This window comes from Myxocyprinus asiaticus, chromosome 22 (genome assembly GCF_019703515.2).
Source record: "Myxocyprinus asiaticus isolate MX2 ecotype Aquarium Trade chromosome 22, UBuf_Myxa_2, whole genome shotgun sequence".
NCBI classification, from domain to species: domain Eukaryota; kingdom Metazoa; phylum Chordata; class Actinopteri; order Cypriniformes; family Catostomidae; genus Myxocyprinus; species Myxocyprinus asiaticus.
Genome location: NC_059365.1, coordinates 43,069,491 through 43,082,267, shown reverse-complemented (window position 1 = coordinate 43,082,267; position 12,777 = coordinate 43,069,491). Strand labels below are relative to the sequence as shown.

The 12,777-nt window shown below is 39.6% G+C and overlaps 1 protein-coding gene across 2 annotated transcripts in view; it reads right to left on the bottom strand.

Annotated features, from left to right (window-relative positions):
• Positions 1 to 10,538, bottom strand: part of LOC127413306 (short transient receptor potential channel 3-like) — a 112,703-nt gene extending 102,165 nt beyond the window's left edge. For both annotated transcript variants that reach the window (XM_051650323.1, XM_051650324.1), the window contains exons 1-3: positions 10,365 to 10,538; positions 3,860 to 4,625; positions 1,536 to 1,586 (exon numbers count right to left, since the gene is read on the bottom strand). In XM_051650323.1, the coding sequence (XP_051506283.1) occupies positions 1,536 to 1,586; positions 3,860 to 4,625; positions 10,365 to 10,516 (969 nt within the window). In that variant the 5' untranslated portion in view covers positions 10,517 to 10,538. The remainder of the gene's footprint in view (positions 1 to 1,535; positions 1,587 to 3,859; positions 4,626 to 10,364) is intronic.
• Between the last annotated feature and the right edge of the window lie 2,239 nt (positions 10,539 to 12,777).

Here is a 12,777-nt window from a genome sequence, read left to right as displayed (position 1 = left end):
TATTGTTAACTGTGAGGTTCATTATAACAGACCACCAGGACGAGAACAAATCTTCTCTTATCAGCCCATATGTTTTATGAGAATCAATCTTTAGACATCATGACGGTTATCAAAGTTGGTCATGGGGTGGATCCATGTATGATGAGTATGACAGCTGCTTGTGAAATGTGTTTGCTTAGTAAGGCCCTACAGAAAAATTACTTTCTGAACTTAGAACTGAACTGTTCACTAAGAAACAAAAACATGTCCAGGTTACATTTTCCCTAGAAGTCAAAAGAAAAATGCAATTATATTTAGAAATAATAAAGTAATTGCATTTTAAAACTAAATGAAGCCTATTTTTAGGATCATTGTGATTTTTTGCATTGTGACATTATTTTTGACATCATTTATCACTTTTTACATTACTCTAATGTGTTTGGATGTTTTACTTTTGAGTTTTGTTTGTAATTCCCATTATTTGCAATAGTGATTCTCATGACTGTTATGCAATACAATTCAGTATGTTTTACTGTAATGCAGTACAAAGATTACTGGAATACAATGTTTGTTTTTTTAGCAAGTCAGTACAACAAATATTACCATGATTAATAACCACTCTGTACAATTGAGGTGAGAAGAATAGCATATCAGAATGCTATTCTGAGATGCGGGTTGGCACTGTTTGAAATATAATCACCTCCTCTAAGTAATGGTATGTGATATTATATGTTCTGTTTATTTTTCGTGAAGTTATAAGCAAAACCGTGGCATATAAGCAACACCAACATAATTGTCAAAAAAATATACTTAGCTATTACTTGCTATATTTTTGTCTGTGAGAAAAACAAATAAGCTTGTTGTATTCTACTCTTTGAGCTTTCCAACAACATATAACGCATGGCTATTTGATCAGTTTGATGTTTTTACTGATTGCAATAACATGTACAGTGTATTATTTTTATATATATATAAATTATCAAAACGAAACACTTCTGATCTGTCTGCTAATTTCAAAGCATTTGTTTAGTTTTGGTCATAATGCCTAAATGCATTGGAAAGTAGAGCTTCTAAGCTTTCAAACAACAACTATTTTGTGATGGTCAAGACTGTAGTTGTTAATATTTAATAATATTTATATAACGATCATTTTTGGGCCCATTCGAGCTTAAAGGTTAAGCTGTTTTGTTGTATTTTATTTATTTATTTAGCAAGATATAGAATTCCTGTAAGCTGTTTTTTTTTTTCCTTCGTGGAATGATATATAAGTGTGGGTGCACATATGAGTTCTGTAGCAAAATACAACATAAAAAAAGGAATTACCCAAAGTTTGGTCTAAAAGGTTTTGTACTCTTACAAAAAAAAAAAAAAAAAATCTCTGGATCCCTCTATTTTACCAGTCTCAATGCTTAAATTGATGGAATCCTACAGTGAATCTGTTGTCCCACCAGACAGGTTGACAGACAGTTTAACCTTGACTGAAGAGCTGAATCAGCAAGCATAACAATAAGAAATCGCTAGTCCAATATTAAAATTATGTAGTCAAACATATTTACCAGAAAGAAGCCATTGTGCTGTGACGTCTCTTTATTACGGTTCTTTTTATCCTGTAGACGACGGCAGCACATACAAACATGCAACAGAAGTTAAACAATTTTGTTAAAATGAAGATAAGTGTCAAGATAAGAGATGTAAACATAAGTTGAGTCTGGAATTCTGATAAGAGACTGGAATGGTGAAGGAATTAACAGAAGTTTGACACAACACAAAGTGCAGCACCCAAGTGATATTGGCCATGTACACACTGTAGCTAAATTTGTTGACACTTCTCTTCTGTGTGCTTAATCTTATTCTAAACACAAAAAATGTGGCTATTTACAGCAGTGACAACCACATTCTAGCATGTCTGAAACCTCTGTCAATGCCGGTTTACCAAAAACTGACCAACATTACTTTGTCTCTAGCTACTACTATTACTTTGGACCAAAATAGCTCACATCAAATGACTTTTATTCACTTCCACACAAATCACAAGTAAAACAGCAGATTGTGAGTTCATAAACATATTTTGTTTGCCTTGTTCCTCACACAATATTATCTTATGACATCTAAACACTTTTAATATAGTGCATGACTTGTAAGGCGATACATTTTAATGTCTGCATTACATAACTATATTTCAGTCATGAAAACTTTTATGTGGGTAGGACATATTGATAGGATTTTGGTTTTGGCGACATAGATCTGGCTGCTTCAGAGTAAGTACAAAGACTTGCTACTCCTAGAACATAAACAGACATGCTGAGTTAAGCATGTGGACATGCTGTAGATTGGCTAACAGAAAACAAGTTCAAAGAACCTATCAGCTTGCGTCATGTAGAGTTTCATGCCTGAACTTTAATCATTTACAAGGTAGTTCAATTGTGATCAAAGCTGAGCATACGGTAGCTCAGCTGAAAGAGCGTTGCACTTGCAATGCAAAGGACCTGGGTTACGAGTCCTGAAGAGCATGCAAGATGACGCTTGAGCCGAAAATGTCATAGAACCACCACAAAATGATGGTTGCTTAAGCAATTGTGTTTTTTATCTCACAATTTTATAACAATATCAGTTAGGTTTAGGTTTAAGGTAGGGAGGTAGGTTTTGTTGATTTCAAACTCAATAGAGCATTAACCTTAAAAACCTCGGGAAAATATTTTACTCATTTTTTGCGAAACACTGAACATTGCACCTTCATTTGTGTAATAAACCACATAATATAATTTTGCAAAAATGCCGCCATAGTCACCTAATTTTCATGAGATCAAGCTGCAGAATAAATAGATTAATTAACCTTTGAAAGTGAGGAGAAAATGCTTCCACTATCTGTTGTTGGTGACGTCAAAGGTCTTGTATCCAATCAAAATCTACGGTATTTTGGAGCTAATGCATCTGTCACTTGGTAAACAATTGGTAGCCCATGTCGACTAGCCAAATTAGGCAGTTTACTTGACATGCTTTAATCCTCAAAGACCATAAACAGAACTTTACAGTCTAAGATAACATGGCCTAGACTAAATTGTGACCTGCTCCATCATTTTGAGTCGCACTGACCCAGAATCCCATTCTGAATTTCATGCACAAATGTAAAAAGGGTGGTCTAAGCTTTTCTATCAAGCTAACAAACAATGGACATCGTATAACTTTATTCTAAGGTAAATCTATACAGTTAAGTGAAGGTTGTTGATATCATTGATGCCTTCCTGCAGTTGAAAAACTGATTTGCGAATACATGAGAGAAGATCATTTCAACCAATGGCACTGTGTCTTTCAACATCCCATCTGATATTCATTTTTATTCATCTGATATGTGTTTTTCGAGCTGTAATTTTGTAGTTAAGAGGAGCGCTCATCAAAGGAGAGACACTTTATACAGTGCTTCCATCTGAATTGACAGCAGCACAATTTGATACACCACATTAAAGAGCAAAAAAACATTTGATGTTTGAATTTCATGATAACATTGACATAATTTGAAAGCAGAGATTTTGTCTGATCTGAAACAACAGAAAACAAAAAACAGTTAAAAAAAAATCAAGATTTTGACCAAAATTCACTTATGACTCATTTTGATGGAGCATGGCACAATTAAATATGGGTTATGGTGTTGGTATTGTTTTGGGTCGCAACTAGAAGTTCACCGTAAAATCTTGGTCCTTTCCAGTGTGTACATGGCCAATCTCTTATGCAAAATGTTTAAGGAAATATGTATCTGGTGTTGTAGCAAAATATTCACAAACACATTTAAATAAAGAAGTCATGATAAACAAAAATTGTGAAAAACGTATGGTGCAAACTCAAAAACAGTGACAGCCACTGCCAAGAGAAGCACCCATCCTACCTTAAACTCCTTTTCGATGTTGGCCAGCTTGGCGAGTTCATTGCTGAGCTCAAGAGCGGTCAGTATAGGGTCTTCGTTGGAGAGTGAGAGGTACGCCGGGCTCGCCAGTCCACGGTACGCATTTATCCTGGACCGCGAGTGGCTGAACGAGTCTTTCATTTGCTTCTCTGTGCAATCGGCACATTTGCAGAAGTAGTCATGTGGCCGTTCGATCTTGGCTCCTTTCAAAAGCAACATGTGCACCACCTCATACTTCTGGCAGTGGGCGGCCAAGATGATGGGCGTGATATCGGGAGAGAATCGTGTGCCGTCCTCGTCATACGAATAGAAGTCATCGTCCTGCAACTCACAGGGGCTGCGAGTCAGTCGCTCAGCACCTGCAAAGGATGGGTGACCCAGCAGGGCTTCTACGATACGCACGTAGCCTTTGGAAATAGCCAACAGGAGCGCATCCCCAACACGGGCCAGGTTGTCTCGCTGCAGGAGCAGCTCGGTGACCTCCAGGTGCTCATTGCCAACAGCCAACTGTAGTCCATTCTGTCCCATATAGTCGACGCAGTTCACATTGAGCATGGAGGGCTCTTCCAGCATCTTACGGACCACCGGGATGTTGCCATACTCCGCTGCATCCAGGAAGCGTTCTTCTTCCACCGTCAGACTGCTGCCACGGGCACTGAACATGAAAGCTGGCCCGCGAACTGCCTGACGACGACCCTTTTCTCGTGGTAGAGTCATCCTGCAATGGAGAAAAGTATCCGAGACTTTCCTGCAAGTGGAAAGTAGAACAAGTAATTTTACCTTTTGAACATTACAATCAGACCATATCCTTTAAAGAAAAGAATGTACTGCAGCTACAAAAATGGAACCAATGTTAATACAACACTTTATTTCAATTAGGAATTCAAGCTCATCCAAGTGGAAGTGACTTTCTCTGCTCTTGGCTACTTGGTTATATCTCCTATCAGTCTTTGACAAACATCCAACAGGCCCCCTGACTGAAAGCTTGAAAAATGATGTTTCATTAGGGAAATTCTACAGGACAGAACAACATCAACAGTAATCGAGAGTGAATTAAGTTTTGCTTTAATAAAGGTGCAGTAGGTGATGTTAGCCGTTCAGGAACTACTGAATCATTCAAAAAGGGCTTAAATATTGATCTGCTTCTCACCCACACCTATCATATCATTTCTAAAGATTTATAGATTTAACCACTGGAGTTGTGTGGATTACTTTAAAGGCCCGTTCACACCAAGAAAGATAACTATAACGATAACTATAACCATAAAGTTTAAAAAAACATTCTAACTGTAATAGAATAGCGAAGTACATACCACAGCTATAACGATAATGACACAGAGGAACGATAACCTTTGGATCACTTTCAGAGCAATTCTTTTCCAGCTGATGAACGATAAAAACATTGACAGCCAATCAAAATACATTAAACTTTAAAGGGCTTGAGCTGCAGTGTGATCTCATCTTCAAAATAACACATTCTAGCACCGGATCGCCACTTATTACACACATGAATGAAATGGAAACTCCAGCTCAATTGTAAATGTTTCTTCTGCATTCTTCTTCAGTATTAATGGAGATGTGATAATGAAAAGCTAACGCAAGCTGTTAGCATAAAATTACCTAGGTATCCCAGCGCTAATTTTGTACAACATTGTCTTGTCTCCTTTGAAGTTATATCCGGCTGTTTTTCTTTTGGTTTCTTAGTGAAACGTAGAGCAGTAGCAGGTCATCTACATCCGTTTTCTTGACTGTGAACATAACTGCAGGGTGCGCTTAGAATAAACAGAATATTATCGTCCGTTGTTGTGGATGCTAATATAATTATTGTTATGGTTATCTTTTTAGTTATAGTTATTGGTGTGAAGGGGCCTTTATGCTGCCTTTAAGTGCTAATTTGACCTTCAAAGTTCTGGCCACCATTTACTTGCATTGTATAGAACAACAGAGCTGCTAAAAACCTTTGTTTGTGTTCAGTAGAAGGGTGAACTATCCCCTTAAGAACGTCATGATCAGAGATGGAGCAGAGAGCAGCAGTGCGTCATCTAAATGTTGTTGAAGTTTTAAAAAGCAACTGTACCAGAATGGCAATTCTCAAATGACAAACTACAGTAACTGACAACTGCTTATGAAGCTGAATATGGTGTTAAACTTGAATTATTCACTTTAACTATGCCACTCCCAGTCTCTTCATTAGCACGCACTGTACAAAGCTGTATAAAGATCCTAGATCAAATCTTATTTTCACAACTTGTGCATTCTAGAAATTTGTGTTTTCCTCAACAATTTAAACAACTGTGCAATTCTTTGAACACGCTGTAAGTCTATGCCTCACAGCCTTATTTTCATGCACATAAAAAATGTAATATGGCACCACCCTAATTAGGGATGCCGTGATTATACGGTTTCACTATTAACCGTAATTAAAAATGTCCCGGTTAATTTAACCACAAGAATTTAGAATCCAAAGTTAAAACCGTGAAATTCTTTATTTAGACGTGGCAAAAATAATATATATAATGTATACATTTATAATATAAAAGAGTTATTCATAAGATTTTGTAAGCCTAAATGTGAAAACTCTTGTGCCTGTGCGGGTAATGGAGTTATTGCAATGGTTAAGGAAGGTGGTTGCGTGGTGCTTAGTCTGTGTAAAGCCCGGTTCGAGTACTGAACTGGGCTTTACACAGACTCCCGTTCAAGATGATGACGCAAAAACGCATTCTAGCGAGTGTCCGGCATCAAGACTGGTTCGCGGCGGTAGACCTGAAGAATGCGTACTTCCACGTATCGATTCTACCCCGACACAGACCCTTCCTGCGGTTTGCATTCGAGGGTCGGGCGTATCAGTACAAGGTCCTCCCTTTCGGCCTGTCCTTGTCCCCTCACATCTTCACGAAGGTCATGTACATGAGATATTTATACATTATTGAGTCCTGAAGGCAGTTTAATTGTCACTGATCCGACTGCGCATCTCTGGGGGTCTTCCCGTCGGGAAGAACACCACTTAGCAAACAGACACCACTTAAAGGCATGCAGGCGCCTCGTGGAGGGGGCCCTAGCCTGAGTGATCGTGTCTACCACCATGGGTGGTAGACCGCTTAGGTCTTCTGCGTCCCGTCCAGGGGCCAGACATGGAGATTCCAGAGGTCTGGTCACGGGTGCCAGATGGTGCCCCGTCCCTGAGAAAGAAGGTCCTTCCTCAGGGGAATTCACCGGGGGGGCTGTCATGACGAGCGTGGGGTCTGAGAACTACTTCTGGGTGGGCCAGTAGGGTGCTACCAGGATGACCTGCTCCTCGTCCTCCCTTCCCACTTCCCTTAACGGGGCAAGGGCTGCCTCTGCGACCTTCGTGAAGACGCGAGGAGACAGGGACAGGCTGAAAGAGAGGACCTTGTACTGATACGCCTGACTCTCAAATGCAAACCGCAAGAAGGGTCTGTGTCGAGGTAGAATCGAGACGTGGAAGTATGCGTCCTTCAGGTCTACCGCCGCGAACCAATCTTGCCAGACGCTCGCCAGAATGCGTTTTTGCGTCAGCATCTTGAACGGGAGTCTATGTAAAGCCCGGTTCAGTACTCGCAGGTCCAAGATTGGCCGCAACCCACCGCCTTTTTTTGGTACGATGAAGTAGGGGTTGTAAACCCCTTCTTCATCTCAGCCAGAGGGACAGGTTCTATCGCGCCCTTCCGTAGGAGGGTAGTGATCTCCGCACGCAAGGTAGCAGCGTTTTCGTCCTTCACCAAGGTGAAGTGGATGCCGCTGAACCTGGGCGGGCGCCTGGTGAACTGAATCATGTAGCCGAGTCAGACAGTCCGGACCAGCCATCGCGACGGATTGGAAAACGCAAGCTACGCATCCAAGTTCCACGCAAGGGGGACCAAAGGGACAATGTCGTCGGATGTACCGGCAGGTGGGGCCTCGCAGTGGGGCAGAGCTCGAGGTGCCACACCACTTTGTGGCCGTGCTGAGTCTAGGGACATCGAAGCACTTAACTGGCTCCTTGTGACCACCCCCGGAACAGCCTGGGACGGGGGAGGAAGAGGCCTGTCCTCGTAACCCGTGGAGACTGTCACATCGGGGCGGCTGTGTGCCACAGCTGGGCGCTCAGGAAAAACCCGTGGATGGTAGTCGTGATGATGACCGTGCACACTGGGTATGTGACCCAGGGAAGAAGGAAACCGCTCTTTTGCTGAACTATTGGGTATCGCAGTCACTTGGGTATGCGGCGAAATCAAACAAAAAGGCAACAAAAGATTCTCCACCCAGCCCTCCACCGGGGGATGGAGTGGTCTTCTTACCAGCTCCAGGTGAGTGGGTTTCTTCGACCCTGGGTCACCCGTCTCAGGGGCGCTTTGATGACCTCCGTGGGTTCTTAGCGGCCGACTGTGAGACGGGTGGCATCTGCTTCCTGCGGTGGGCTCCACGCTGGGGCCGGGCCGAAGGGATATGCCAGATAGCCTCCGTCTGCTGCTTCACCGCCGAGAACTGCTGGGCAAAGTCCTCGACAGTGTCGCCGAATAGGCCAGCCTGGGAGATGGGGGCAGCAAGGAACCGTGTCTTGTCGGCCTCACCCATCTCGATCAGGTTGAGCCAAAGGTGGTGCTCCTGCACCACTAATGTGGCCATCGTCCACCGAGAGACCGGTGACCTTCATCGCTCGGAGAGCGAGGTCGGTGCGCTATTGGCTAGTATGCATTGCTTGCTTGTGCAAATTAGTAGCACGGTGTAATAGTATACCTCCCCATAGCCTCAGCATTTTGACACAACGTGAAGAGACCGACTTGAAAGGGAACAATAAGGTTACGACTGAAACCCTGGTTTCCGAAAGGAGGGAACGAGGTGCTGAGTATGCTGGTTGCACTACATAATTTTCGCTGCAAATGCCGAGTATTGCTCTAGACCCTTCAGTCGAATATTCTGAGGAGATAGCACTGCATTCTGCCATTTATACGGCAAAGCATAAATCTAGTGGAGATCCCTCATAGCATCAGCATTCTGACGCAGCATCTTGTTCCCTCCTTTCAGGGAACCAGGGTTATAGTCGTAACCATATCATTTCCGATCGCTCGAGGTGGATACATTTTTTATTCGATGAGAATAAATGCGCAAAAACTATGATGGAAACATATTTACCGAATAAACTCTTTTTAAATTTATTAGGAATACAGGATAAAAAAGTCATGAGAATGAATAATTAATTCATAACTGGACTAACAAGAGGACCAAATGTCGATTAAATTTGCAACTTGGATGGAAACATAGCTACTGTCACTTAAACTCCTGTTGCCATGTCTAGAGGTCATACTGGCCTCGTCCTCACCCCACAAAAGCAAACACAAAAGCAGCTTTTCTGTATCCATGATTGTTTACATCTGTCAAGAGCCTCAAACGGAAGGCCGTGTGTTTCCCTTTGAGTTTGTGATCAGATTGGAACAGATCGACTTGAAAGTCAGTCAGATGTCTGATCCCCAGTCGTTTGGTGTGTTTGGTTTTTGTCTGTATCAGTTTTTCAAAGTCAGTAGTGTGTGATGCCAAGTATTTTAAAATCTGTTCCGATTTTAAAAGTCGTGTAGAGTAATCCAGCCCTAATTTTAATATTACAGACTAACACAAACTAAAACTTTAACAATCACTATATACTTTTGTAAGTATATATATATATATATATATATATATATATATATATACACACCGATCAGCCACAACATTAAAACCACCAATATTGTGTAGGTCCCCCTCGTGCTGCCAAGACAGCGCCAATTCGCATCTCAGAATGCACAACATGTCGAACCTTGAGGCGGATGGGCTACAACAGGGTTCCACTTCTGTCAGCCAAGAACAGAAAGCTGAGGCTGTAAGAGGTCTTTTTTCAATCACCTGATCAATGACATGGAATTGATGTTGTTTGTGGTATGTCAGTGTAATGTCTCTGGACACATCGCAAAGGTTCCGCCCTATTCCAACCAGTGTTTAGAACTCATACGAAGCTAAAGGTAATCCAAATTGTAATCCAAAATATTACGTTACTGATTGCCATTTTAGTCATGTAATTTTTCATCAGTACTAGATTGCAATTCAGAAGTAATCTACCCAGCATTGTATATAGGCTATATAGCCTATACATTTTAGAAGTAGAAAAAAACAACAAAAATGAAACTATATTTTTGAGACATGGTTGTATGAAAACCTGTTAACTGAAGCTGCTGACAGATGTTTCAAAAATAAATATTCTTCATTGACCTTAATGCATAGAGTATGACGAATTTTAATTTTTTTTTTTTTTTTTTTTTTACTGAAAATAATATCGTTGTTATAGCTACCTACGAGATTTTTTAAGTGTGAAAGGGAACGTTATAACTATAATCTTAAACTTTTTAAATGAAAATAACAATTTTCCTTAAATTAGTTTGAATTTTTAGAGGTTTTTTAGCTACTTTTACTGCCCAAACAGTACGTCCAAATACATTTCTCCCAGTTAAACACTCACATGTTGTAGCGGTAATATCCCGATGAATCTCTCACTGTTTTGACGGATTTCATGTGATGTGTGTCCATATCGCCGTTCTCTTCTTTCCAGCACTGCTCATCTTCATCCTCCGAGAACGAGACGCTTTTGCGATGTTTAGACGTAGTGGACATACAGACAGCGGCTGTGAGAGCTGCTCCAGGACTCCAGTGCTGCTTGCCCGCGGCAGGTGACACAGGACGCGCACACTCCAGCATCAGCACCAGTATCACTTTGTGTGTGTGTGTGAACGAACAGAGAGAGAGAGAGAGGGAGAGAGAGAGAGAAAACAGCAGCCCTGCCCACATCCAACACCAACAAACTTAATAAGTCAGACTGCAGCCCTCATAATTAACAAAACAAAGAGAGGTCAGGAGGTACTCGAAGTAATCGGACAAAACATCTCTTTGGGGACGTCCTCGAAGGTAAAAGTGTTTTTTTTTTTTTTTTTTTTTTCTTACCCTTTGATGCACAGATTTATACAGTATATATACCTAATATATATATATATATATATATATATATATATATATATATATATATATATATATATATATATATATATATATATTTCTACTTCAAAACAGGAATAGAATCATTAATCTTTTATTTACAAAGTAATGCATTTTCAGAGAGTTCCACATGGCTATGTCTACTGAAGGAAAAAATAAAAAAAAAGTATATATATATATATATATATATATATATATATATATATATATATATATATATATATATATATGTGTGTGTGTGTGTGTGTGTGTGAAAGGGACAGTGCACCCAAAAAGTTAATTTCTTTCATCATTTGCTCACCCTCATGCCACCCCAGATGTGTTTGACTTTCTTTCTTCTTCAGAACACAGACTGAGATTTTTATAAAAATATCACAGCTCTGTTGGTCCTTGAAAGGTGATCAGCACTTTAAAGCTCCAAAAATCACATAAAGGCCACACAAAAGTAATTCATAAGACTCCAGGTGGTTAAATCCATGTCTTCAGAAGCAATGTGATAAGTGTGGGTGAGAAATACATCAATATCTAAGTCCTTTTTTTATTATAAATCTCCACTCTCAATTTCACATTTTGAAAGTGAAAGTGAAAGTGGAGATTTGTTTTGATACAAAGCGTGCATTAACTCTCCTGTTATGTTCGGGTCATTTTTCACCCATTTAAGAGTTAAAAACAGTGAAAAAATAGACTTAATCTTACGATAGGTCAAAATGCTTTTGAGTTATCCTCAACATGAATATGTTAAAAAAGTGTTTAGGTTTTTATAATATTTGTTTATATATATATATATATATATATATATATATATATATATATATATATATATATATATATATATATATACACACTATCAGTCAAAAGTTTTGAAACACACCCATTCTTTATTATATATATATATATATATATATATATATATATATATATATATATATATATATATATATATATACATTTTAGAATAATAGTAAAGTCATTAAAACTATGGAATAACATTAAATGGAACTATGGGAATTATGTTGTGACTAAACAAAATCCAAAATAAATCAAAACTGTGTTATATTTTAGCATCTTCAAAGTAGTCACCCTTTGCCTAGAATTTTCAGAAATGTACTCTTGACATTTTCTCAACCAACTTCTTGAGGTATCACCCTGGGATGCTTTTTAAACAGTATTGAAGGAGTTCCCATCTATGTTGGGCACTTATTGGCTGCTTTTCTTTATTATTTGGTCAAAGTCATCCATTTCAAAACCTTTTTTTTATTTTATTTTATTAAATTTTAGTTTTATAATGATATAAATTAATATGGTGACAATTATATTTTTGTCTACAAAACTAATTTCAAATATTTAAGAATACGCCTTCAGATCAAAAGATTTTTAAGATCATGAGAAACATTTCAGTCCGGTAGTGTATATATATATATATATATATATATATATATATATATATATATATATATATATATATAAATTGAGTGCCTTATTGCTTTTTTTTCTCTCCCCTTTTCTTCCCAATTTGGAATGCCCAATTCCCAACGCGCTCTAAGTCCTCGTGGTGGCGTAGTGACTCGCCTCTATCCAGGTGGTGGAGGACGAATCTCAGTTTCCTCCGCGTCTGAGGCCATCAATCCATGCATCTAATCACGTGGCTTGTTGAGCGTGTTACCGCTGTGAAGTAGCGTGTGTGGAGGCTCACGCTATTCTCTGCAGCATCCATGCACAACTCACCACGTGCCCCACCGAGAGCAAGAACCACATTATAGCGACCACAAGGAGGTTACCCCATGTGACTCTACCCTCCTTCGCAACCGGGTCAATTTGGTTTCTTAGGAGACCTGGCTGGAGTCACTCAGCACGCCCTGGATTCGAACTCGCAACTCCAGGGG